General features: G+C 48.0%; 1 protein-coding gene across 3 annotated transcripts in view; it reads left to right on the plus strand.

The window, feature by feature from the left end:
• The window catches only part of PDE4B (phosphodiesterase 4B), a 186765-nt gene that overhangs the window by 109904 nt on the left and 48867 nt on the right, over positions 1-27994 (plus strand). For 2 of the 3 annotated variants that reach the window (XM_030455458.1, XM_030455461.1), the window contains 4 exons: positions 17701-17895; positions 19208-19244; positions 19349-19419; positions 23340-23389. In XM_030455458.1, the coding sequence (XP_030311318.1) occupies positions 17701-17895; positions 19208-19244; positions 19349-19419; positions 23340-23389 (353 nt within the window). Of the gene's footprint in view, positions 1-1967; positions 2042-17700; positions 17896-19207; positions 19245-19348; positions 19420-23339; positions 23390-27994 lie in introns of those variants that run through there. The other variant, XM_030455460.1, reaches the window with a different exon arrangement.

Below are 27994 nucleotides of genomic sequence, written 5' to 3' on the forward strand. Positions count from 1 at the left end.
AACAGGGTTTCTCTTCAGAAACCAACATAGAAATAAAAGTAGCTGCCATCCTAAGGGGAAAGGCTGAAGAATAAGTGGTTGGTAAAAGCTGGAGGTGTGGTTCATGGGAAAAAGATAGAAGCGAGGAGCTGGGGATGGTAATGTTTTATTGAACACTCAGTCCTGGGCGTTGCTCTGAGGTGGAATGAGAGTTTTCACTGGTCAGACATACCAGATTGTTTTATAATGCACAAGCAGAAGGCTTTTTTGCAGCCAAAAAGTAGATTTTTAGGTGTTCCTAATGTTCTTCCTAGCAAAGGTGATGTGGAAGTATTTATACACCAGCAGGTGAAAGAGCAGAACAGGTTTGGAAATGGGGTTGGGAAATGAAGGAGGGGGAAGAGTCCTTCCTCTGGCCTGTCCTTCTGACAGGACCTGAGGTGGCTTCTGTGGGGATCTACCCTACAGTTCCCCAAAACTTCTGATATTCCCTGCAAAAAAAAAAAAAAAAAAAAAATCCTGTAGCCAGGACATGGAAGCTGCTGGTTCTGTCTGCTGGGGAGCAGATCCCTTCAGGTTGGGGATGTAAAAATTCACTGCCTTCCAGTAAAATATTTAACAGCTTTTGTTTTTATGACGTGACCACATGAATCCTAAAAAACCCCAAATCTGTTTCATTTAATAGTAAGTCCCTCATGGCTCATTCTGTATGCAGTACACAGAGTAGCATGACTGTTCTGGGATGTGGTCCCAGGAACAGTGGTGAGTCATCAGCCACAGCAACAGTAACGATATGAGGAGCTATTTATTACTGCTCTTCCAGGCTGGGAGCTCTGGGAAGCAGTGAGTTCATCTAGAAGTTATGTAATTATTCCTCCTGGATGGTGGGGTTTTTTGGTTTGGTTTGGTTTGGGTTTTTTTGTCTTATTGGTTTGTAATTACAAAATATTCTCAGAAACACTTCTGTGTTTTAAAATTAAGTCCTTGGAATGAGATAATGTCAGGAGAGCTGAGGGATTAAATCTTCCCTTGTTTGTGTTCATTTGATTTGGCTTTTATCAGGGAGACAGCTCTATAGGTGCACAAACCTCACCTCTCTTTCTTGCTTCCAGTACACTGGGTCGTAAGCTTCTAAACAAATATTTGGGGAGGATTCAGCCAGTCTTGGAAAATGGTAGGAGAGGGGAAAGTCTGTAGCTTGTGGTCTGTTGGGTGGGAGAAGGGCTGGAGCTGCTGGAGGAGTTGTCCTCATTGCCTGTCCCTGGAGGGGGGTGAGGAGATCCAGGAGCTTTTAGGGAATGAGTTCTGCCACCCAAGTCCTCCCCCAGCTCCTTCTTGTTGTCACAAACACCCTGCCTCTGCCAAGAGCTCGTTTGTACATTTTACTCCAAGAAAAAGCCATACCCCTGCTCTTCAAAAGTGAGAGACGTTGTTGGCAGGGACTTCTTTCCTAGAAAAAAAGGAAAAAAAAAAAAAAAAAGGGAAAATGAACCCTCTGAAAGGCCCCTGGCATGACCTGGGTATCGTGGGAGTCTGGCACCAAGAGCCTGGGGATGCTGCTGGCTCCAGACACAGCCCTGGGACCTGGGCTGAAGCTCTTGGGCATCGTTCCCAGCCTGGTGAACCCCTTCCCAGCAGCATGCAAATGTTGCTTTGCTTTGCTTTGCTTTTTTACACCAACTTGCACCCTGTTACTACAGTTCCTCTTCAGATGTATGCATAGAATATCTGAGCCAAATTTAGATCTTTGGTTTCATGTTTTGCATCTCCAGAAATCACAGGGGAACCCTGTATCTCTTCTGGAAGTTCACCTCCTTAAGGTCTCAGTCCATCAAAGCATTGCTGTGCCCAGATGTACCCATATCCTAGGGGCAGGATACCCTGGATTACACTTCCAAAGGGCTCCTGCATCCTACAGACAACATCTCTATGTTTTGGGGGCTGCACAGACAGGGCTCACCAGAACCCCTGCAAGGACCTGATTCAGCAGTGCCTCCCATGCCATGATTTGCACCAGCAGAGGAAATCATCATGAAAAATATACCCAGAAGCAAAATTCCAGGTAATTTTTTGATTCTTTGCTAGCTGTGGATCTGCTGTACTCATCTCTGCAGGGGTCACCTCACCCCAGTGGCTTCAGAAGCTCAGGTGGCCTTCAGAAGAAGAGCTGTCCTTAGCTTTGTGCCTTTTGATGTTTGTCAGCAGTTCCAGGTACGTTCCCTAAGAACCTCACCAGGGAAGGACTCCAGGCTCCTTGGTGCTGAGGGAGGGAGAGCATCATGAACTTCACCTGGAGCTTCCTCCAGTGGCACCAGGAGGTCTAAACAGCCCTCCTGAGCTGAAAGGGAACCAAGAGGTCAGAATTTGCTTGGGTAAGGTTTTGATTCCTTGCTGTGTTTCTGAGCCTGAATCCTTGTGGCTTCACTTGTGGCTCTTGAGCACCAGAGAAATTGTCTCCATGTTGGCAGCATCCAGAGATCTTGATCCCTGTGCAGGTGGTTGCATTCCCACTGCTCTTTCTGCCCACCTGAAGTGTTGAGGTGCACTTATTTACCTGTAGGGATGTGACAACTTTGTCCCTGGAAAGTTACCACAGCACTGAGATTATTTTTTTCGTGTCTTTGCCTGCAGCTGAGAAGAGATAAAAAAAGCCTCGTGTTAGACTTCAAAGCAGCCCATGTTCTTGTTGGTACCTGTGGGAACAGGAGATGCTTTCATGTATGTCCCCAGCTGAAGTCCCTCTGCTGAGCCACAGCAGCTCCAAGAAGTACATCTTGGTGTGCAGTCAGGGACTTTCCCAGCCCAAACATTACTGGCAGTTTTCCCACTCGTGGGAAGCAGATCCAGGACATTTTGGCATCATCTGACCAGGGAGAAGATGGGAGCATGAAGTAGTTTCCTTGTAGCATTGGTGTATTTTGTACTGGGTAGATTTTGCAGTGATTTGAAGGATGCAGATGAAAAAAACAACAACTAAACCTGTTGTCTCTTGCCACAAGTGCTGTGGGGAGCCAGAGGGACTGCCAAAGGTGCCAAAGGGGCACTGAGTCCATGAGGGCAGAATTTGGCCTGGTGGAAGGGAGGTGGGAGCTGTGATGCAGCCCTCTGCTAATCAGAGAAATCAGCTCCCTCTCCAGCAGTTCCCTGATACTGCCCAGGTGTTTGCAGTCTTGATATAAACAAAGGAATTAACCTCAGAAAAGAAAGGCTGTGGCTCTTGCTGGGTGACCAGGGGTTTCACTTCCCCCCTGTCACCCATCCCACCTTGCTGCTGGTGCAGGGGCTGTATTCTGTTCCTCAGAACTATCCCACAACTGTAACTCAGCAACAGCCCAAGGATTCCCCCAGTTATACAAAGGGTGAGCTCAGGAGGCTCTTGGAAAGCTCTACATCACATTTTATTGGTCAGGTATCTTCTGGTGTCTGTTATTTTTACACTCACTGTAGATCATTTTGTTTTATTCTTTACTATATGCTGTGTTGTGGCATTTCTTTTCATTTTTTATCACTTCTTCAGCAAAGGAATGGATGTTTAAAGCAGCTTGGAGGGAGAGGTTAATGAAAAATCTGAAGGCAGTGGTGAAATGGGCCTGGTTTAAGTACATCATTTTATGCCCTGTTGGGTGTTTCTAAATAGACAACTGAGGGGTTTTGGGTTCAGGTCAAGTAAATGCAGTAGCTTTGTGTCTTAAAGCAGTCTGTGTGGTGCCAGGTACCAGCTGGCAAGATGGTGGTACAGGAGCTGTAAGGGGGCTGAGGAGTGAGCTGCAGGGGGAATGCCCTGAAATTGGCATGGCAAAGACAGCTCGTAGGCTGGAGGAAGGTAGCAGTGGGGTTTCTCAGGGCTAAATCCTACTTCTGATCTTCTGAAGTGTTTTCATTGCTATTGTTGGGTTGATTCCATCTTTTGACCCACTGCTGCACCTTGTGGGATGGCACTGGAAGGGTTGCCTGAGCTTGGTGCAGCTCAGCAGTGGTAAGGTCATGTCTGTGAGGATTATTAATAAGGAAAGCTTCAGCTCTACACTGGAAACTCATTAATTGAGGAGAACCAGCATGCTGACCACAAGATACCTGCAAGCTGTGAGGGTGTGTGGTCCAGCTGAGATGCTGCTGGTGGGAGCTGGTGGTGGAGCAGTGCCTGCTGGTGTGCAGCATCCCAGGGCACCTCTTGTCCAGCCAAGGGAAGAAAGGCAGGAATAGGAACTTGTTCATTATGCATTGCTTGCTCCTGAAGTTGCTGTTCTCTGGAGACCAGTGTGCTTCTTGGTGCTGTCCCAACGAGGGTGGTGGTTTCTAGTTTGAGTTCTGGTGTTGGGCCAGGCTGTTGAGTCCCTCGTAGCCACTGAGCTGCTCAAGTTGTCCAGTGCCCTGACTCTGGGGAGAGCCAGGCCACCTGGTTGCATCTTCATTCTGTCTGTTTTAGTCAGAAACACCTGTGAGAAGAGATTTACTGGAGGGAAGGGGCAGGGGAGGAGATGCTGTCCTGCAGAGTGCAGAAATGGGCTTTTTGGGAAAGCCAGGGAGTGAATATTAGCTGAAGGAACAGACATCTGTGAGTGAAGTTCTGAAGTGGCTGTGTATTGGATGTCCTAGTTTCTCTCAGATCACAAAAGGCAGCCTGAATTGGTTGGTTTTTTATCTATAAAGATAGCAAATAGTTTGGAGTGGAGTCTGGAAGAACAAGCTGACCCCCTTTTGCTTTAGCTGCAATAAAACTATACAGTCTTTTAGAAACTGTTTCATTAAACTCTTCACTTACTGCTGCTTTCCCAGACCAGTTTCAGCTCCAGTAGAGCAAACCCAGCTGGAGAGGTCAGCTGATGCAGTATTATGTATTTATTTCAGATTAAATGTGTTAAGGAGTGGATTTGGGGAAAAATAAACAAAACCTCCAGCCAACCAAACAAAAAACCCCACAAAAATGATTCTTGGGAGGAAACAGAGAAAATCACTGAATTTCTAGCAAAAGAATTGCTTTCCACCAGGTCTGGTGTGCAAGTGCAGCAGAACGTGGCAGTATAAATGGTGCTGGTAGGATCTGTTAGCCACGTTGCTTCATGCTTGGCTGGAAGATGCTCTGCAGGCTGAGGAGGAACATTTATAGGGTAAGGGATGGAGTTTGTAAGTATCGACCATCCCCTCACACAACACTTGGCTTTCCTTGTCAGCACTCTGTAAATAAACTCTGCAATTAAATCCTCTTCTTCACAACTCTCTGCTCTGGTGATGTGGAGCTGAGCCCAAGCGAGCTCCGGCACCAGCAGCAGCCCAGGGTTCCAGCCCAATCTCTCCATCTCTTTGCTTCTCTGAGTTTTTAGTCATGAACTTACCAATCCTGCCTTTCTGTGCAATGTAATATGTTTTACGTGGCTGCGTTTGCCTCGTCTGTTATTAAAAAAGAGAAGGAGAAGCTCTCCTGGGCATGAATGAGGATTTATGCAAGAGGTTGCAATGGCTCCATCAAAGCCATTGTGCTCCAGCGTGTGAATATCTATTTAATCAGGGGTTTTAAAAAAAGACCTTATTTGTGCTAAGTGATTTTTCTTTCTTAGGCTGCAGCAAGAATTTCTTGTGGAGACAGAGTGCAGCCAGCCCAGCTACTCTAGGCTTGAATGCTGCTATTGAACCCTCCTTATGCTGGGAAGAGGTTCAAGTACTAAAGATGCTTTTCGGATGATTGTGGAGCTGCTACAAGAGTCTGGGAAGGAGCATTGCAAGGAAGTTACTGCTCTGATGAAGTCATCCATTAAATTCAAGTCAGTGAGCAACCTAGTTATGCTTCCTCACATTTTCTACATCACAGATCTGCTTGAGGGTCTGTGTGGAGCTTAGGAGATGGGACAACTTTTGATGTCCAGGAGGCACCTGGTAGGTTTCAGAGCTGACTTGGCTCCATCAGCCCTCACCCCACAGGTCAGAGCAGTGCAGGCAGCACCCCTGGGTCCAGGGGAGTCCCAGCAGGGCTGAGATCCACCAGCCCATCCATGGTTATGTTCTTGGGCTGTCTCAGTGGTCTGTGGCTTTTTGCTTCTACTTCACCCAAAGAAATTCTTTGGGAGTGGGTGTTAATTCTGGGTTTGATGACTTGAGACTGGTTTGGGCCTGGGAGGATAAATTTGGGCAGAATCTGGTTTCTCTGTGAGGCTGGTCAGCAGGAGGCTGCATTGGTAGGTTGGAGTCCTGAAGAACATTTCTTAAAACAGTACAGCCAAAAGCCATAATGAACATGATGTGTTTGTTCCTCCTGCTCATAAATCCCTGCACTTAAACAAAGTGATGTCTGTGTGGCTTCTCAGCCTGGCCCATGCCATTTTCCTCTCCTCTCTGTTATCTAACACATTGCCCAGTCTCCCTTGCCCAATTAAAGCAGCACCTTGGCAGCAGCAAGCAAAAATCACCAACCATGTAGGGCTGACTCCCCTGAGCACAGAAAGGGCTTGACATGAGGGTTTGTTCCCTGGTTGCACCTCGTGCCACCCAGCTATCTTGTTTGCTCTTCACATGACTTGCCATCAAGCCCTCGATATCTGCCTGGCATTTTGTGTTCCCCCCTCCAGTCAGATGTTCTGCTGGCTGACGCCAGGTTATTAATTCAGTCTGTCACATTTTCTTCTGGCTGAGTGGTATAAAGGGAATACCCTTTGTTTGCCTCCCACCCTGGCTCCCTAATCTTGATCTTTTCCAGCCACTCCCGGGGACTGGCAGACAGGGAGCACGCGGTTCTGCTGGCCCCGGCACTGATGGGTTTCCTGGACACTGTCCAGTTCCAAAGACATCAACACATTTGCAGAAAGGTTTCCTAACCTGAAAGCTCAGAGCTTGAAGGAGAGAGAGAGGTTTCAGCTGGAGTTCAGCAAAAGCAGAGAAAACAAGAGGGAAAGTTTCCGAAACAGGGGTGGGAGGGAGTGGGCTGGTGCTAAATCTCCTTCCAGTTTCCTGCTGGGATTTAATGTGATCTTGAACAGGCTGATTTTTAATCCATCTTTCCAACTGAAATAATCTGGTTAGCAGTGATCTAGCACACGGAGCTTTTCTGCAAGCAGAGGAAGGGTTAAACCCTCCCCGTTCCCTCTTCACATCCTTACCTCTATCAAGCAGGGACCCCGGGGCTCAGCCTTTGCCAGAGGTGCTGCTGCGGGCAGGGGGGTCTGCTCAGGGTCCCAGCATGATGCCAGACCCACTGCTGCAGCCCTGCTTGCCCTGCCTGTCCTGGTGCCCTGCCTGTCCTTGTGTCCTGCCTGTCCTGGTGCCCTGCCTGTCCTGCCTGCTGCCCCAGAGCCACCCAGGCAGACCCCCCTGGGGCTTCCAGCAGCTCATCACTAGTTTCAGGTGTTTCCTCTCTTGGGTTTCATCAGGGAAACCAAACGTTCCTTTTCTCCAGTAAGACATCTCTGTACATACTGTCTTCAGGTTTTGCCCCACTGGAGGTTTTCACATATTTTCTCAATTGTTTTGCTTTGATTTAAATGGCCCCGTTTTGGATGCTGTTTGCCTGTGCCCTCTCACTCTTCATTAGCTCAGAACAAACCTTTACCCATACAACAAAATACTGGGGATGTCTAAATTCTGTTAGCTGGAGAATGGAGCTTGTGCTGTGCTGACGTGGGGCTTGAAGTGCAGTCAGATATAATGATTTTGTGCCATGCCTACACATCCCTGCTTATTCACACTGAAAACTTTCACCTCCTGCATTGTTAAATGGAGCCAATTCTCTGTGAGTATTTTTTCCTAATTTCTGGAGTGTTTGTGGCTGTGTTGGTTGCTATTCATGGGCTTGATGACTTATAGCTGCATTTAATATATTCCTAGTTGGGGGCTGCAGTGGGTTTTGCTCTGTGCTCCCACATCTCTCTCTTCTGAGCAGCACAGCTCCGTGATTTGGAGTTAAGTGACTCCAAGATAGTCATTTCCAGCAAGTGATTTTCAACATAAAACAGAGCTTCTAAGGGATCACTAATTAAAAGAAGATGAAAATGAGCCCTGAAGCAGGTCTTGGGAAGATCTGCAGGTCTAGAGAAAATAATAACAGTGTTATTAAAATGGTATTTTGGGTGCCAACAGGACACTATCTGCTTTCACACCAGAGAATTTAATTCCTTCCCAAGAGGTTTTTAGAGACTCAGCACGGAGGAGCTGGTTGAGATGCCGTGGGTGAGGAGCCAGTGGAGGAGATTTTCTGAAGGGCTTCACAGCAAGATGAGGATCTGGGGTAGGACTTGAGCAAGGAGCTCATTTGGCTGTAAGAAAACACAAACTCTTGCAAGCACAAGCATGCTCAGAGGAGTCACAAGATGGTTGTGAAACTGCCTGTAGAAGAAGCAGCAAGCTGGGAGCCAGGAAGGGGGCTGAGATCCCTGCACCTTCTTGGGGAGAGCTGGGATGAGAACTGTGTCCAGCTGGACACCTGCAGTGGGGCTGGCTTGTGCAGGCATGCAGCAGGGCTTGGAAGACTTGGTTGGGATGGAGCTGCAGGCTGTAAGGATGCTAAAAAGGTTAAAGGGGAAAAGAAAAGCCAAGCCCAGATAACGGATATGGGAAGTAATGGGTAACAATGTTTGCCTCCTTCCTGGAGTGTTTTGCTGTCAAAGCTGGCAGGCCCACAAGGACTGACATCCTGAGCTCTGCCACACCTGGAAAATCTGGGGCCTTGTTTTGACAGTATGAGCTCACCATTTGGCACAAACTGCATGAAACACACTGCAAAACTTTTGCCCTGCCTGGCTTTTTGAGCCCATAGTCACTCCTCTAGCAGGTTTTGCTCTTGCTGCTCCCTGTTTCTATCTTCTCTCCACATTGTAGAAGTTTTTTCCTCTGCTAAATCCAGTTTGCTGTCCAGAATTGTTAAAGCCAGTTTCAGAGTATGTCATTTAGTAGCAGAAAATAGAAATCTGTGCTTTAAAGTCCACCCTCCTTTCCCTCTTGTGTTTTCAAACATCCCCTAAGTAAATGTGCTTCTCCCTCCAGCTGAGCCTGGGTGAGGGTTCCCCCCGTGTCCCTTGGGGGCAGAGCCTGAATGCCACTGGTGGGCCAAGCCTCCTACAGCACCAGGCTCCATCCTGCAATGTTGTAGTCAATTATGCTGTTAATCCCACCAGTAATAACATCAAGTTGGTGTTTACCCCCATCACTCCTACAGGAAAGCTGTTCAGTGATCTGGCTGCTCTCAAGGCAAAAAAAAAAAAGAAAAAAAGAAAAATATTTTCCTCTGATTTCCAGCCTTGATTTATCCGTGTCCAGTTTCTACCCACTTGTTCTTGCACCAGCATTTTCCTTTACCTTGAAGTTCTCCTCTCCCTCTCTGTCCTCTGCCCCTGCTGCTCATGGGGAAGCATCATCTCTGGGTGGGTGTTTCATCTCAGGGTGTGTGAGCTGAGCCCCCCCTGGCTTTACCATCAAGACCCAGAAATTTTACTGGCAATAAAGCAAAGGAGAAACTCGGTGATGGCTGCAGCTGTGACTGACCAGAGCAGGGAGCTGCAGTTTGTATCCATACCTGTGAGGCATTTCTCTGCGTTGGCTGAGCTGCAGTGGTGACAGCAGCACCGTGGTGGTGGGTGGGGAGACAGCTCCAGCTCAGTTGTCTTAACCCCAGGGCATGGGTGTCCTGGGTCACTGCAGTGCCCTGGCAGGGGGTGGTACCGTTTGGTACCAGTGCCAGAGCTCTTCAGGCAGGGTAAACATGTGCCTTTCTGCCACGGGGCTAGATTTTTCCATCCTTCATGTTTTTGTCCTCAAGCAGTACCAGCTGGCAGATGTTGGTGATTTGGATGAGGCCACTTCTGTGTTCAGCTTCTGCTGGGCCTGAAATGATCAGGCAGGGCTATAAAAAAGATTGTCCTTGAAATCACATCAGGGACACTTTGCTGTTTGTGATGTGTGGGGTCTTTTCCTGTCGATACAGGCACATCTGAAGGATGTGAAGCAAGATGAATTATTTTGGGAAGAGCTGAGACTCCAGAGGGTTTAATCATCTGAGTACCATCTTAGGATATTTCATTGTCTTTTTGCTGGCTGGAAAAACAGATACCAGTTATGGAAATAAATCCAAACCCCAGCTCTAATAACTGCTTTATGAATCAAGTGTAAAGGCTGGGTGCATTTCTCAGTGCAGCAGCTTTCCCCACATCCACTGGTGATTGTTGGGTGTTGGAGCTGGGCTGAGAGTAGTGTAATACCTTGGTGCAGAGAATCTGTAGAATCTTCTGCCTTAAAGGCTGCCTGTCCTCCCCGTTCAGATTAACCAGGGAAAGTGGAAAAAACATCTGTGGTCTCTGTAACTTGTTACAAATTGTTGTCTCTTGATTCCTGTCTCCAGTCTGTTTGACAGTGGATCAGAACTGATTTGATTTGTAGGTGGTGGCTTTGCAGAGCCGGCAGAGTTAGGGCAGAGCAAAGCAGCCTGCCCTGAGCTGTTTGAAAAGGCAGAAGTGCCTCCTGGAACCTTGCCAGGCCATCTTCTTTTTAAGGTCAGGATGAAATAAGCCATGACTCTGGCTGGCAGCCACCTGATGCTCCAGTTCCATACAGATACAGGAACATTTTCCTCTGTACTGGAAGCAGAGATCATTGGCTGTAGGGGCCCTCTGGGGCTTGTGCTGCTGGCTTGTGTTTGCCATTAGTGCACTGGATGCTTTGGGAGGAGTGTTAAGTGTGGTTTACACTTAATAGGTATAAGAGGGACCTTATAAAAGATGCAATATATGGCTGTAATTTCCCTCTTGTTACCAGGAATACCCTGGTAGGGACAGGGGGAGGCTGGACCCTGTTTACCCACTTGCTGGGTGGAATTACCAACCCTCCAACCTGGTTCTGGGGAGGGGATGGGGCTTGTCTGTGCTGCAAGGTGTCCTGGAACCCCACCAGAAGGCTGATCAGGCCACCACGGGCAGCCCCCCTCCAGGGAGGTCATGTCTTGCGTAGTGGGAGAGTCTGTAAAATGTTAAGAGTGCTGAAACCTGGCTGTAAAAGTGACACTGAACAGAGCAAAGCAGCCAGGCCAGCCCAGGATAAATACTGTCCTGGAGTTCGAATGTAAACACTTGTGCTGCAGAACAGCATTGTTTGCAGAGCCAAAATCCTGCAAGTGTCTGCTGAGGAGCACCCTGCTGTCCCTTGCCACCTGCACCAGCAGGCAAGGCAAAGAGAAGAGCTGTGTGAGGGGTAATACCTCCTTGCTACCTCCTTACTACCTTGGTCTGGGCAGCAGCAGTGGGGGAAAGAAGCAGCTACTCCCTTGGCTGCTAGGTAGAATATTTTCAGGAGGAAAAAGAAAAAAGCCCTCAGGAAATGGCTTTGCTGCCTGGGCTCAGAGCGACCATGCTCACACCCAGCTGTAATTACCAGTTCTGAAAGTAAAAATAGGGAGGGTGTGTGGTGTTTGGCTACACCTTGTGTTTTCCAGAGTTTGGTGGCAATGAACCGTAGCAAGATGATAATGCAGCCTGGGATGTTCATTTGGAAAAATAACAATTGGTTTATAGAATTCAGGATTTCTTCTCCAGGGGACTTAAACAACCACATGATGTTAGCTTGTTACGGGATAACGTCAAGCTACTTATCTGCAGTAAACATGAAAAGGATTAGATTTCTGGGAACCCTCCGTGCTAGAAGGAAATCTGAACTCCTTTTTACCTTCTTTCTATACTTCTCCAACCACCTCCTGGGGATGTTTGGGCAGAAGGTGAGGCTGCAGCCTGAGGCACACATGGTGGCTCCAGGGCCTGATGGCTTTCAGCAGTGCTGGTGAGTGAATGCCAGCAAGGAGAAGGAGCAGCTCAAGGACCTGATGTGCAGGGCTCTGAGGTTCAGGCAGCTGTTGGTGCAGACACTGGATGAGAAGGTACCACAGTGGCTTCTTTGTAGTCAGGAGGGCTCAATGAGCACTTTGGGTCATCCTTCAGAACCCATCAGTGCTGGTACCCAGCTGGTGTTTGCTCTTGTGCAGCCCATGAGCTAACTGGTGTGTTTGGGCTGGAGAGGTGTGAGGGCTCTGGCTGTGTGGGGGTGTTTTTACCTTTGTGTGGTGCTGAAGATGGGGCTGGGCTGCAAAGGGAGCACCAGCAGCTCTGCCTGGGATTCAGAGCACTCTGTAAGGATAAGGCAAGCTGATTCCTTGGCCCCATCCTGTGGGATGGCAGAGTGGCTGCAGGCCCTGGTGGGAGGTTCTGGTTGCTCTGCCTCCATCCTACCCAATGAACAAGAGAGCTGTGAGGAAGAGTGGGCTTTATATTTAGAGATAACCTAGCCAAATAAACATAGATTTTTGCTTTGTGCTGCAGAGGGAGGCTTAATGGCATGTTTAGCAGCAGATGACAGTTTATGTTACAGTTAAGTAAGCACTGCTGGGTTTTCTGTGCCAGGCAGCTGAGACACACAGTGCTGGGGAGGGAGTGCTGGGGGGTTGGTGGCCAAATTTCAGGAGGCACAAATGGTTAGGGATCTGGAGATGAAAAGGTGTTTGAAGCCACGTAAGGGGCAAACCCAGCAGAGGGGTTTGAACGCTTTCCAGAGGCCCTGGAGAGCAAGATGATGTTCCCCTTGGTGGGAGGAGGCCAGAAGGAGGAAAAAAAGTGTGAATGCCTAGAATGCTGAGGCCTGGTGGAGCCCAGGAGGTCTGCACGGGCTGGGGGTGTGCTCAGCTCCTGGAGTGCATCCTTTCATCTTTCATTACCTGCTGGTGATTTCCAGAACTGTGCACGTAAGAGAGAGCTTAGAAAAAGCAGCAAGCTGTTGAGATAATGGGAAACAGGTGCACCAGATGAGATGGAAGTGAGAAGCAGTGGTGCCTGTGCAGGTCTGAAGATGTAAGGAACAGCATTTTTCACTGCTAATGATGTGCAAGACCCAGCTGAAGGTCTTGGTGAGAAGAAGAGCTCTAATGATCTTGATAATGAGTCTGGCCAGATTGCTGGAACTCTGTATTTTGGAAACATCTCTGATGCCACAGTGAAGGTGGCACTGTAGTTACAAGAGCAGGAGGAATGTGCTCAGGAATGGGCTTGGGAAGGCAGAGCAGCTGGGAAGCCCTCTTGTGGAGTCAGTGCTGGCATCCTGGGGAAAAGTGTAAATTCAGAACAGAGACAAAACCCCCAGAAGCCTGCCTGGTTTGATAGTCTGAAGGGTGTCTGTCTCTGGCTTTTTAGTACAAGCTGTGGAGCTGCAGAGCTCTCCTGGTAGCTGTTTGATGTGCAGTGACTATTCAAATGACTCTGAATTACATCAAAATTGTGACACAATCCTTTTTTCCCCCCAGTTTTTATGCCAAATCTTACCCTGTTCCAAGGCTGCCAGCAGGCAGTGCTAATCCAGGGACAACACATTCCTGATGCTGCCTCTTCCTTACTGTGACTCCACCATAAAGTTTTGTGCCCAGACCCCCATGCAGAGATAGATCCAAGAGCTGGGAAGCTGAAGTGTGGATAAGTTGGAAGCAAGACTTTCTTTCAGGACACCTTGGCAGCTGCTGTGGTTTCATGTGAGGGTGCTGCTGTGCTGTGGGGAGGAGCAGGGCTGATTTAGGATTGATTTAGGACTTGTTTGGTGGGCAGGGGTGCTTCATCGATGGTGAGTCCCTCAACAGGGTCCATCAGCCTGCAGGGCTTGGCTGGGCTTTCTCCTGGTGATGAAGGGCTGCAGGGGGTTTTAGTGTAGAGAAATTGTGGTGATTGCTGTAAAACTGCAGAATTTGAACAGTTGGGGTTTACTCTTATTAGTGTTCTTTTTGCAGCATGAGGCATGCAACCTTGTGTTTTACACTCGAGTGGGATTCCTCCTGCCTTGCCGTGGCCTATTTTGTCTTCTCCTTACTGGTTTGAAATTGTGTCTTCCCGCAGGTGCAGAGCAAGCGTCCCCTCAGCTGCCTGTGCCAGCTGCAGCTAACTCCTGCCACCTGCTGTCTCCTTCTTTGCTCTTCACTTTACTAAGATCCTGCTTTTACAAAATGCCAAGGGACAAAGGAGACGGAGCTGAGGCTGCCCCGTCGCTTGCACTGACCTCCCTGCCACCCCCACCACCTTTCCTCTCATCCCTCTGAGAGCCTGGGTGTGGATTCTGGCTGTGGCCTGGCTGCAGGGGACAGCCAGGGGACAGGCAGCTTCCTACACAGCTCAGTAGTGGAGACTTGTGCACCCTCTGCCTGGGCTGTTCACTTCCCAGGTTGGGGTTTGCTTGGTGGGTCTGCTGTCCCCTTTGGCTGGCACCTGGGTTTGTGCCTTCCTGTGTCCCCCAGATTCCCCTCTTCATCAGCTGCTGGGCTGCTGGAGGAGCCCCTGGGAAGATGCTCCCCAGTGCTCATGAACTGCACAGCTGTGAATCCAACAGCAGAAACAGAACGACCTCAGGAGAGATGGCTTCATCTGTCAGTCAGGTTTTTGCCCATGGAAGCCCTTGGTGGCCTCCAGATGCACTAAGCTGTCCCCACACTTGGAAATGTTGGCTGGATAAAGCTGATAAAACGTGTGGAGGCAGAGAGGGAACAGTGTCAGCTTGGTGTGCTGGAGCTCCCAAGGCTGGAGAGCAAGACATGTTTTCTGGAGACCAGTGACGAGGAATGGGACCAAGCTCCACCAGGGGAGGTTCAGGTTGGATATTAGGAAAAACTTTCTTCACAGAAAGAGTGGTTAAACATTGGAACAGACTGCCCAGGGAGGTGGTGGAGGCACCATCCCTGGAGGTGTTGAAAGTCCTTATTTTTAAGTAGACAAATGCAGCTTTGTTTTCCACTTACACATAGACTGTGGGGTGCTGCAAACCTTGGAGAGGACCCTTACAGTCTGTGGAGTGTTCTGAACATGATGCTGGTGTTAAAGATTTTCCAGCATAATTCATCAGTTAACTTCCAGTGAAAAAAATTAAGTGGAAAGAGCTGCTCTTGAGAGGGTAACTTTGCAATCAAATTGCAGTTCCTGCCAACTTTAGCAAATGTTTGTCTGGGAGAGGTTTTTTTGCATCAGGACATGATTCCAGATGGGCTTTTGTACAAATCAAGAGCAACTGGTGAACTTCATGTGCAGCAGGGATTTGAAAAACACAAGGTTCAGCTCTTGCTCTACATATCTCAGGCCACACTCTGCTCATGTTGTGTCATCCAGGGGACACACAGGGTTTCCCATGTTTAACTTGTTGTAATTAGTAAAAAAAACATGACATAAGAGACTTAGACCTCCGTTTTGGTCATGCCAGTAGAGACCTTACCCACCCAGCCTTATCACCAGGAGTGCCTGTTCATGAGCACCAAGTAGGACACTCTGGGTGGACCTAACTGCAAATTCCTGGTTACCTTGACTTGTTTGGGGGTTTTTTTGAGGGGAATTTCCTGTGAAGTTACTGACTGAGCACACGGTTGGCTGAGTGCTGGATCAAGCCCAGGGAAGGGGAGCCAGATGAGGGGGCCGGCATGGCTTCAAGCTCAACTTGTGGGAAGAAATAAAAACCACTTTTCCAGTTGGATTAATTGGGTGATCCACAGTGCTGCAGCACCCCAGGCACTGGCACCAGCAGCAGGGGCAGCCTGCAGCCAGGAGCTGGGGGGCTGGAAGCAGCCACGACTCCGAGCTGGGCGTCAGCTCCCCGCTAACCCTGCCTGAACAACTCCAGCTCATCCCAGTGTGAGCCACAAGAGCTGGAGAAATCTGGAACAACTTGCATGGTTCAGGCAAAAAAATGTTTCCTGGGGACCTCTGCCTTTGCCAAGGTTTAACTTTCACCTTGAGCCTGGTCACAGAGCATGATGTCTCCTGCTTGTGCTACCAGCTGCAGGCAGTGTTCACACCCTCCAAAAGTATTGAAAATCCCTGGAATTTACACGGGAATTTCTGTAGGAGAGACTCAGAATAGGCCTAGGCTAGCAGAGAGGTTTTTTTCCCTGCTAAAAGAGGGAAAGAGAAGAAAAGAGCTTTTTTTTTTTTTTTCCTGCTAAAAGAGGGAAAGAGAAGGGATTAGAGTATCTTCCACCTACCTCAAGGCACAGAAGCCATGGTACAGTGAGCCATGCAAAACCAGAATGTCGGAGAATTCCCCTCTTACTGAACTGACTCCTTTGCAAAAGATCCCACATCAGCCTGGCCCCTGCCTTCTCCCCTTTGCCTCTCACACATCCTTTAAACCTTCTCCTTTCACTTTCTCTCCCAAACTGATTGCTGGTGTCTCCCAGCAAGCAGCAGGTACATTCTCAGGCATCCAGCAGAAGCTCTGCTCAGCCAGCTCCTCAGGCTCAGCTCATTTCCATTCATGTCAGCAAACTACATTTTGAAGGTTTTGCAAGAAAGTGTTTTGAGTAATCAGTGTCTTGAGTTAAACTGAGTTAAGAAATGTTTTGAGTTATATTTCTGGAGTGGTATGGATTAATGATCAGCAAACTGTGTTTTGCAGATGCTCTGCTTACAGAGCTGAGTTTCTTTTGTTGGTACCTTTGTGACTACAAACGAAGGTGTGCTCAAGCCCTCATTGGTAAAAGAAAATAAAGAGTAAAAGAAAAAAAGTACTAATTGAGGCATGAGCAGTTTCAAGATGTACTTACACAGCTGGGTAGGTGAGTGCTGTAGTGAGGCATGGTAGATGTAGGAATCTCCTTCAGTGAATCCTGTACTCATGGCACTTGTACTGCTGCCCTGCCTTTGGATTTCCAAAGAATCTGAAGATCTTGGCACTGCTGTTTATGCATCTTTAATTACAGTAATGAACTGCATGTTCCTGTGCATATTTTACTTCTTGAAGAACTGTATGTGGTGGATGTTGGTGGTTTTCTCTGAGACCTTCTGCAGTGTTTGGTGTTTGTTTTCCCTTCTCATTTATTATTATTTTTGCTGTGAGAAGCACTTCGCAGAGCTGTGGGAGAAATGGGGACTTAATTCATAGTAAATGTGCCCCTACTTCACTTGGCTTAGCTGGAATGTAGTCACACATGTGGTATTTATATCAGCTCCAAATGCCCAAGGAAGGGAGGCCAACCTGCTTCTTTTTGGGGTTTATGAGAGGTGTCACTGAAGTGTCCAGGGTGACTTCAGCCACAAGTTGCAGCAGCCAAGTTGTGAAACTGCAAGAAAGTGGATGTATAATGGAAATGGAGACAGGAGGTTTGGGGCTTTTTAAAAACATTTTTTAGCAGTCCTCCATTTTGCAGCCCAACTGTTTGAAAGTCACTGAACTAGTATCTTGAATGTCTAAGGTGTGAACTATGGCTGAAAAGAGACTTGGGCATCCAGCTCACACAACTTCCAAGTCCTCACCAGTCTTACAGGATTTCCAAAGTTTGCTTCCAGAGCAGATGGAGTCAGGTCTTGGCTGGAGGATGGTGGCATGTCCTGACTTCTTTACTCCCTGTTATGCTCGTAAGGCTTGGAGTGAGGTTTGGCAAACTGAACTCCCCCCCTGCCTTGTGCAAACCCTGAGGCCATGGAGGTGGCGTGGGGAGAGCTGCTGAGCTTGGGGACGGCGTTGGGTGGCTGCGTGTTCCTGCTGGGAGCAACAGGAGCTGTGCTGAGCCTGGAGAAATCCAGAGTGAGCAGATGTAGGCAGGGAAGAAGCCTTGGAGGCAGATGTTTTATCGTAACGCAGAGAGTCCTGCATGAGCACCACGCAGATACACCAGTGAGAGGCTCTGGTAAACGTAGCCCTGCATCTCCTGTGCTGGGCAAATCCCGCGGCATGAGCAACGCAGCACTGGGCAAAACCTCTTTTTGGCAGACACCCCTTGACACGCAGTTTGTGTTTTGTTCACAGCTTTGATGTGGAAAATGGCCCCTCCCCAGGTCGCAGCCCACTGGACCCACAGGCCAGCTCCTCCTCAGGGCTCGTCTTGCACACGACGTTCCCGGGGCACAGCCAGCGCAGGGAGTCCTTCCTCTACCGATCCGACAGCGACTATGACTTGTCACCAAAAACCATGTCCAGGAACTCTTCTCTCCCGAGTGAACAGTAAGCATAAATCCTGCTCACATCCATGAGCTACACAGCATCCCATCCTCGGAGCTCTCTGAGGAGGTGCTCCTGGGTGGTACCCGCGTTTCATAGCCCGAGATGGTCACTCTTATGGTCTGCCAAGACATGGCTTCCCTCTCCCTGTCCCATCCTTGAAATATTCCCCTTTTCTTCATCATTTAGCAGAAGACCTTTCTTTCCTGGTGTTTTTCAGCACTTTTTTTTTTTCTCCCTTATACTCTCACCCTGCATGCTCGGGACCTGCTCAACACCATCATCAACATCATCATTGTAGCACTCTGTGAGCCTGGAAAGTAGAAATATGACCATACTTATATTTACAGTATTCCTCTTCTCCATCCTGTTTTCTGGCATGGGTTGTTCACTAGAACTGGTTGGAAAATACAGCAGCAAGCCCAGACAGATGGTTGAGCTTGAGAGGATCAATACAACACAGAGTGTGGAGCTTAAACGAGTGCCCTGGATTTGCAGCCTTTTATTTAAAAAGGCACAGTTAAAGATTTTAAAGTGACCATTGAGCTATTTTAAATAAAAAAAAAAAAAGCTCATAAAAGCTCAGTTAAACTGCTATGAATGCAGTTTTTGCAAGATTTTTTTCATGGATTTGAAATCTAAATATTAGCGAGACCCATGAGGAGAATTGTCCTGAAAGAGAACATCCTCCTCTCTTTTAGTTAACATTTAATAAATATGCTGATGGATGCCTCTCTGGAGGTGCAAGTGGCATCCTGCAGCCTGCCATGACTTGTTAGGTAAATCAAATTGGTTTGTTTTTTCTTTTTCACATATGCTATGTGTAATACCTCAAAAAGATTGAGAGTGACAATGTATTTTTCTCAGAGCTTCTGCTCAAACCTTCCATGATGAAAGCAGCCAGACAAAAAAACCCAGAGTCTGAATAACATTCAAGACTGTGACAGAGATCAACAAAAGCCAGGAAATTCAAAGCTGACCTTTCCCTGGACCGTTGTGTTTTTCTTTCCACCGCCGTGCGAGCGTTCTGCCTTAACTTCTGAATTTCCTGGGTTTTATAGCCCGGTGTTACCATTCCCAGCAGGCTCTCAGTCAGCTTGTTTTGGATAATCCCCTCCAAAACCTTTCCATTTGGAACAAAACTTTGACGTGGCGTTAAATAAACGCTGCACGGGTTAATGTTTTTATGATCGTGGTGTGTGTGGGGGGGAAGGACGGGACCTCCCTGCTGTGAAACGCTCATTCCCTGAGGTAAACTTACACTCATTCCCTGAGGTAAATTTACACGGGTTTTTTGTTTTTTTTTTCTCCTTAGGCATGGGGACGACCTGATTGTCACACCTTTCGCCCAGGTGAGTTTAAAAACAAACCGACATTAAAAAAAAAACAACAAACAAACACTGGGAAGTTTTGAGAGGAGGTGGATAACGTTCCGGGCTTTTTGCCTCCCTCACAGGTGCTGGCAAGCCTGCGAAGCGTGAGGAACAACTTCACGCTCCTCACCAATTTGCACGGCACCTCCAACAAGTAAGCACATCGGGTTGCGTTTACCTTACCGGCTAGGGACAGCGGGGAAGCCGAGGAGGGGAAGGCGGAGGACGGGGAACCGCGGCCGCCTTCCCCTCCTCGGTGCCGGGGCTCTCGGAGGCGCTGCCTGAGGCGAACTCCGCGGCTTTTGGCGGGCCGCTAGGGGGCGCTGTAGCGCCGGTGCCGCCGTCGTCTCTTCCCCTCAGGGAGCTCCGCTCAGCAGCCCCGGGGGCACCGCCCTCCCCTGTCCTCCTTCATCGCTCCTCTCCCTCCGCTTTCAGCCCTAAAAAAAAATAAAAAATAAGGCTCTCGGCCTCTCTACAGGTCTGGAGTCTCCAGCACAAGCCGAGAGGAGGCCACAAAGATGATCTTGAGGGCTGGAGCAGCTCTGCTGAGGGGGAGTTGGGGGTGCTCAGGCTGGAGAAGAGAAGGCTGCAGTGGGGAGACCTTAGAGCACCTTCCAGTGCCTGAAGGGGCTCCAGGAAAGCTGGGGAGGGACTTTGGACAAGGACATGGAGGGATGGGACAAGCAGGAAGGGTTTCCAGCTGCAGTGGAATGGAGAGGAGATCTGAGGGAGAAATTCATTGCTGTGAGAGGCCCAGGTTGTCCCCAGAAGCTGTGGCTGCTCCATCCCTGGCAGTGTTGAAGGTCAGTTTGGATGGGGTTTGGAGCTGGTGGGAGGTGTGACTGCCCATGCAGTTTGGAACTCTTTAAGGTCCCTTCCAACCCAAACCATTCCATGATTCTCTGATCTTGGCTGTCCCATGCATACCTTAGGTGCCCAGCTTGGCCCGTGGGCATCCCTGGTGTTCCGTCAAGCTGTGGTGCTGCCCTGCATTTCCACCATTGTTTCACAAGAGGGAAGGTGCCAAGGAGGGAAACCCCAAGCAGGAGGCTGTGGGGAGGGTGAGGGTTTCCCTGGCAGGACTTTGCTCTGAGTGGCTGCCCAGAGAGCTGGCCTGTGTCACCAGGTTCCTGCATCGCTTCGTTTGACACTGGAATTGCACTGAAGGAGGCAGGCGATACGCTGAACTGAAGAGGAGGATGTTGGGTTTTATACCTGCTGAGCAAGAGAAACCAAACAAACTCCTTTTTTACGCCTTCGCCCGGAACTACCGTTTCCCCTTCGCTATTTACAACGAGGCAGTCATCATCATTTTCTGGGCTGTTTTGCCCCAAGAGAGCTGTTTTGCCTGAAACCAGCATCATTCATTCCTGGCGGCGTTGGACAGGCATCCGCCCATCCCACCCATCCCACCCTGGGACTGGCAGGCACTGCTCTCTCCCAGCAGTGTAGGATGAGGTGCCACAGCACACAGCAGTGGTGGGACACCACAGCTTGCCTGAGTGCTGCACGTGCCAGTGGCATCACCCGGGTGCTCACCGTGGGCTCTGCTTTCTGCCTTCCCATGAAATCTTGTATTCTCCGTAAAGCCGTAAAACGTTTTATCCGGGCACGAGGTTTTCCCTCCCGTTGATTCCGATCTTGCATTCCAAGATGGAGGTGAAGAGAAAAACAGATGGCTAAAATAGATGTCTTTTTTTTTTTTTTTTAAACTTTTCTGTTTTATTCAACAACTCAAGCATTTCAGCGGTTCCTAATGAAGAGTCTGAAATTGGATGGGGCCGGAAGGAAGTGAGGGCGTAACCTGTAGGACACAGAGGCATCTTGCAGTGTCCTTTTGAAAACATTCCCAGATTTGATTGAGGTATAAAGTCATGTGGCCAGCTAAACTAAAAGTCATTAAATGTTTAAACCATTATATACCAAACGTCCAAGTCCGTGGCAGAATGTGCTTCCAGGCACTACGGAGCTCCCCACACAGTTTCCAAACAGCTCTGCTGGGTTATAGCCATGCAGCCAGCTCATGACTTTATCATATGTCTCATGATATGTGGCATTTTACTTAAACTTCTGCTCTGGGGATCATGAGAATCTCAGCTTTTCTTTAGCTCCTCCTCTCCCCTCTTTTTTTCCTTCTCCTCCTCCTCCACCCCTCCTGCCCTGAGGGGAAAAAAAAAAAAAAAAGAGGATGCTGTCCCACATATTTACAGAGATGCTGGAAAATATGAATGTTAAGGGCTGGAGGGAAAAAAAACCCAACAACAACAAAAAAAACCCAGAAGTCATATTTTCTTAACTTTAACGTCAGGGGTTTCAAGGCAGTTTCCTGATTGGAAAAGAGGAGAGTGTGATTAATGGTTTTGGAGTGCCTGACTTTGGCAGACACAGTCCAGGACACGGTCAGAGAGCATCCGGCTCCTACTCCTCCTCTTCATCCCAGCTGGTGAGAGAGAAGGAGCTGGAAGCAGGAGCTGTGTGGGGCTGAGCATGGTGGTGTCTAAGAAGGGACAGTGCTGTCGAAACCCAGATCCCTGGGTTCCCTGCCACAGAAACCAGGATGGGCACGGCCAGGACAGAACTCAAGGGTGCCGGGAGCGGCGCCGCAGCAGGGAATACCCTACTGAGTGCTAGTTCATCCCTCCCCACCCACCCCCAGGCATGTCTGTGCAACTCAGGGTTTGGAGATACCTGGAGCACCTCTCCCCAGATACTGGAAGCGCTGCAGCTGCGGCGTGGTGTCCCTGTTGGGGAGTTTCTGTTTTTGAGAGATTTCAAGATTTGGCTTTTCAAAGGCTCAGCAGAGGCAGGTCGGGGCAGATTGTTTGAGAGAAGTCGGCACCCAACATGCGCGCCCTGTGCTGAACCCTTCGAAGAATCCGGGTCCTGCAGCTCCCTCTGGAGAAGCTGAGCCTTTGAAATGGGGAGGCAGGGACCAAGGGTTGGTTCCTCAGACCTTACCTGGTTACCAAGGCCTTCCTGGAGCAGTTCTGAAGAACCCTCTGAGGCTACAATTGCAGCAGAATGGAGCCTCTTCTCTTGCTTTGATTTTAACTTCAAAGGAAAGCTGGCAAATAATGGAAGTTTCAGTTCAGTGGCTGACTCAAAAAATTGGGGTTAGAAGGTTGGCTGGGAGAGAGAGTGTGGGGAAATCTGGCTTCACTTAATGTATCAGAAACTTCTTAAGGGGGAAGCAGAAGCCCAAAGTTTCATTTTTTGGTAAGCCTGAAATGCCACGTTTGGTCCAAAATGAAGGATCTTGATTTTGGTGTCAAAACTTCTTAACTTCATGAAAAAAAGAAGCCTCTTTTTTTTTTTTTTCCCAAAGTAAATTACGCTTTTGACATGAAAAAAAAACAATGGTTTTATTTGGCAAATCTCACAATAAAATATTTTGACATTTGAAAAAATACTGCACCCTTTTTCCAGTCAGACCCTGTTTGCTTGACTTCAGCAAATCTTTCAAATAGCTTTTGGCCCTTATGAAATCCAGGCTTTTCTGATGAAATTGTTGCTCCGGGTCAATAAAAAAATTGTCCTCCAGCTGTTTCAGAGCTTACCTTGGTGCCTGCATCCTCTTCTGCCCTGTTTCTAAGTGCAATTTACACTGTTAACTCTTGGGTTTGAAGCCAGACATTTCTCACCTTACCTGTGGCACTGCCTTGCAGTTGATGTTACTTCCAGTCCAGACCTTGTAGGGAAAAGCTTTCCAGGAAAAGACCTTGATTCTGAGGGACCCACTGAGCCCTCCAGCCAGAGATCTCCCCTTGCTGACTCTGGGGTGTATTTTGAGCAGAAAGTGGCAAAGGCAGTGAGGGGTGGTGGCACTTCTTTCCTGGTGTCCCTTCTTTTCAACGTGTGTGTGCTTAGGCAGAGGAGGTGATGTCTTTGGCTTTTCTTAACAGATGCATTGATATTGCTCATTGACTGCCTAAACATTTTAAAGTCTTTTGGGCTTCTTTGTGGGTATGGAAAAAAGGGGTATTTTTAACTCTGGGAGGTGGGGGTTTGAACTGCCAACAAGGTTTGAAGTGGTAAAATAATACCTATTTATGGAGTATTCTTTATCCCTCTTAGGAGATCTCCAGCAACGAGTCAGCCACCTGTCTCCAGAGTCAACCTGCAAGGTATGTGTGTGACTTTGATAACCACCTGCAAGGGCAAATGCAGGCAAAGGATTACTGCACATCATTTTACTGTAAATCAGCTGCTTCTCTGCCCCCCTTCCCTGGTCAAACCCTGGCCTCGTAGAGCTGCTTCTGGGTTATTTGTGTGGGGTTTGGGTTTGTCTTTGTGTGTTGGTGTAAAAGATGAGCACTATTCTGCTTTGATAGTCATGGCCACAGTCACTTCTATTCTTCTGAGTCCCTGTGCTGCACAGGCCCAGACAAGCCCCAGCCTACAAGCCTTGAACAGGCTCAGACACAGCTGTATTTTTTTTTTATTATCCTGTTTATTTCAGTTTGTTTCCATGTGATCTGTGTAAAAAATTGCAACCCTAAAAACCTTTCTCAGGTGAAACTTCATCAGCTTTTGTTAGGCAGCCCTGAAACTGTGCTTTTTTGCCTTTTTTTTTTTTCCTCTATTTATTTTTCATTTCATTGTTTGCTTGGTGTCTTTTGAAACCTACCTTTAGCAATCGAAGGAGAGCAGAAGTCAGTGTGTGTGGTTAATCACATCCTTTCTGGTCTGCTCCCCTCTGTGTCCCTCACCCCACAAGGCCTTGCTGGGTGCCTGTGGGTCCTCTCTCAGGAGCAGAGCTGGCCCTGCTTGCAGTAATTTAAAGGTTACTCCCACAGAGCAGGAGATAAGATTTGGAGGAGTGCCCGTTTGTAAGGTTTAATCTCAGCCTTTCCAGTAATTACGTGCTAGGAGAGACTAATAAAGCTTAATTCTTACCGTGTGTGAAGCCTGGATAACTATCACTTCCTTTCATGCTGTGTATTATTTACTATCTGGGGACATGGATAGTCCTGGAGGCTTCCAGGTTAGGGTCCTCAAAGCTTGTTAATGGAATGTGGAAGCCTCTGATGCAGAAAGAAAAACTGGACAACCCCATCTTGAACCCCTTCTCCTTCACTCCCTCTCTGGGAACAGTGTCGAGTCAGGGCTAGCAGGAATGCAGCTCGTCACTTTATTTAAAAATCTGTTCTAGCAAGACTTTGATTGTGTGGCCTGTGGGGGAATTAAAAAAAGAAAACAAAAACATGGAAAATTTCATAAGCTTTCCATAGATCTGTTTATATAGGTTATGGAATCTACTAATGAGGAGAGAATTCCCTTCCAGGAATTTTTAGATTAATTTTCATAACACTTGCTGTGGAAACAATTGCTTCCAACTTTTTTTTTTTTTTTAACACTTTGTGGATATTTTTCTACAGTATTTCCAACACGAGCCATAGGATACTTGTTCCTTTGGAGCTAACCCAAGCTTCTAATGCAGGGGATACCTGAACATTTCAGCTTCCTTTTTGGCTGGAGGGTCTGACACCTAATTCTAGAGCAGGTTTTGTGCTGCCCTGCAAAGCTGAGAAAGAGAAAGCAGCTGAGAGGAGTTCAACTTTTAGCATTTTTAACTTTGAGGTCCAGACTCGTGGGTTTTAATACTTCAGTGCCAGTAATTCTACGTGGACAGCTGGTTATATCTGAAATAAATTCTATTAACATCTTACTTTAAATATGAAAAAAGGAAATGTGGCAACGAGCCCCTCTGGATGCCTTTGCAGTATGCAGATTTTTATTTGGTAACAAAAGGACTCTGGAAGAAAACTGCAGCTCAGGGGCTTGTGGAATTTTGAGAAGCTAGAGAAGGACAGGCTGGATTTGTGACCCCTTAACTAAGTAAGTCCTAAATCACGTAACTTAGCTGGCTTTAGGTGCAGACTTCAAATGAAACACAGAATGTGTTTGGGAGGGTTGTAGCTTGGGAGGGTTTGTAGCTAAGAAAAAGAAATAGTTTTGAGATCAATAGGAAATTGCATGGTTTCTGACATGAAAAAAAAAGCCAGTATTGACCTTGTTAGTGTGAAAAGGCCTGAGGTTCTTAATTCAGTTGAGTTTCAGATGGTATTTAGTGGATGAATTTCATCAGCTCTCCCAGGATCCAGTCTCTGGGCTGAAGCAATCTTCCTGGCCAGCCCGAGCCATTGCATCTGCCGTGCGGTCACACCCCTGTGCCGAGGGCGTCAGGAGGGAGCTTGCTGAGAGGGGGCAGCAGCTCTGACACACTGAGGCAGCCTTGGAAACACAGCCTGGCAGAGCTGCCACCTCACCCTGTGTCAGGGCATGTTCAGGGCTTAGAGGCAGAGCTGAGAGAGGGGACGTGCACATTTGGGGTGAGGCAGCACCCAGACACCTCCTGCTCACTCCTGGGGGGATCCTTCGCCTGCCCTCTGCTTGTGTTCCCCCCCTGTGTGTGTGAAACCAGAGGTGCAATGAGGAGTGCCAGTGTTACTCTATCCTGCAGTTATTTATTGCCTTATTTTGTGTGATTCTAGTGGGTAAAACAGGACCATTCTGAATTTCTGACCTTTTTAACTCCTTGGTTTTGCTGTCCTCACCTCGCTCCTCGGAGTGCCTTCCAGGCTTCTGCAGAGCCTCTCTTGTTCCCCAGCCCTCCTGTCCAGCAGCTGCCTTGCTCAGGGTGGTGATTTGCCTTCCTTTACCTGTTTCCAGCCATTTTTACACATTCTCACTCACTTCAGTAGTGTAGAAAACAACGACAGGCATTTATTTCTAAGGAAGTTTCCATTTTAATACAACACGAACAAAGATTTTTAGGGGATTTTTTTTTTCTTCCCATGTGTGCAGCTTTTTTTTTTTTTTTTTTTTTTCCTAGATGACTTCTGATTTGGAAATTACAAAAGGAAGGAGAGATTTCCTATCAGAACTCTGGCAGGAGGTTTGGACTAGCTGATCTTTCAAAGTCCCTTCCAACCCCTACCCTTCTGTGATTCCTGTGGCTTCCACATAACCGTGCCAGTGGCTCCTGTGTCTGAAAGGACACAGAGCATTTTCCCTGGAAGTTCTGGAGAAGGAAACAGTGATGTTTTTTGCTCGGGATTAGGCTGCATTACATCCCTCCAGATAAAATGATCTGTTTTGAAATTAAATGTGTTGATGTTCTCTAGACTGGTCAGAGCTTGGAATTTTATTTTAGCTCTCCCATCTCACATATTGATTCATGGATTTACCACAGTCTGTTGACATCACTGAGAGCACCTCCTTTTATTTGTCATTAGTGGAGTGATTTATATCCTGTGAGGAAAACTAGAGAGAACTCAGGGTTTAAAGCAAACTAGCATACATTAATAAAATTACCCTGGAGGGAGACAAATTACATTCAGCATTTGCACTAGGAGGAATACATGCCAGCTGTTTACTCCAGCTAGGATCTGACAGGGTTTGTCCCTCCTTTCAGACCCAGAGGAGCCAAATCTTGTGCTGCTGTGCTCCCCAGGAGTTGCATCACTGCAGACCCAGGCCCGTGGCAAAGCAGATGAGCTGTGTTCAAATGATGAAAATCTTTTTTTTTTTTTTTTTTTGCTTTCATTTTCTTGAAAGCATGAAAAATTCTGGCCAGGTTTCTTGCCAGGGACAAGGCACTTCTGGAGCCACAACTGATGTCATTGACGATTTCTGAGCTTTCTTAACCTTATAACCACAGCCATAAAAGGAAGAGGAATATGTATTGAGCATCCTGTGCTTTGTCCTTGGTATCAGCTTCAGTAAATCTGGCAGATTTTTCCTGTTATTTTGTTATAACTGCAGATCACAGGAACAAAATTGCTTTTATGAATTAACTGAGAAACCATAACATGGAAATACAAAGCTGTAGACAAAGGTGCATAAATCCTTAATTAGCTCCTGTGGCTGGCCAGGCCAGGGGGAATGCTTGGCCCAGCTGGTGTTAGGGTGCTACGAACAGGTCAGGAAGGGGTGCTGCCCAGCTCCCTTCTCTGCAGTGACAGAAACAACATCCAAACACGTGGTCTCTCCAGTGCCTGTGACGTTTCTTGCTCCTTTTTGTTTTTTCAGATGTGGCCTCTGCCACAGTTTCTGCCATTGACCTTTGTGCTACCTTGGGCTCAGTGAATCCATCAGCACCTTCTCTTCTCCAGGCACCTCTCCCCTCCCCTGGCAGCACCAAAAGTTCTTAGGCCCTACCCAGTTGATTAAACTAATAACATCTTTAACCAGCAGTTAGGCTGCCAGTTCCTGCTCAGTTTTGGTCCTTCCCCCTATTTATTTACTCTGCTGGCCCTAATTCCCCTTGAATTAAACCATCTTCCACTGGCTGCCACGTTCAGCCGGTGCCTCTTGTTCTTCCCCCCGCTGTGGCACAGTCCTTTCTCCATCTGTTTTGTTCCCTTTGTGCATTTCCCAGGACTTTCAGCTTTATTGTCCCATTCTTCCCCTCAGCTCAGCCCAGGATGGGAGCTCTTTGCTTTGATTCCCAGCGCCAAGGCCTCTCCCTCACCGCAGGACAATGACCGTGTACCAGGCCTTGTGTTTATCAGAATTCCAACAGAAGCAAAGCCTGGAGCTGAGGGTCAGAGGGTGGTGTGTGCTTCCAGGAGCTGTCAGGGGTTTGCAGAAACTGTTGGCAGGAGCAGGCAGCTGGGTGGCCTTTTCTTGGGCACTTTCAGCCCTGAATCACTAACTAGAGGGTGTCCTCATGATGACTGACACACCTAGCAATGCAATATAGCTGATCAGCTTTGCAGCCCCAG

The sequence above is a fragment of the Calypte anna genome, chromosome 8 (genome assembly GCF_003957555.1).
Source record: "Calypte anna isolate BGI_N300 chromosome 8, bCalAnn1_v1.p, whole genome shotgun sequence".
In the NCBI taxonomy this organism is placed as follows: Eukaryota; Metazoa; Chordata; class Aves; order Apodiformes; family Trochilidae; genus Calypte; species Calypte anna.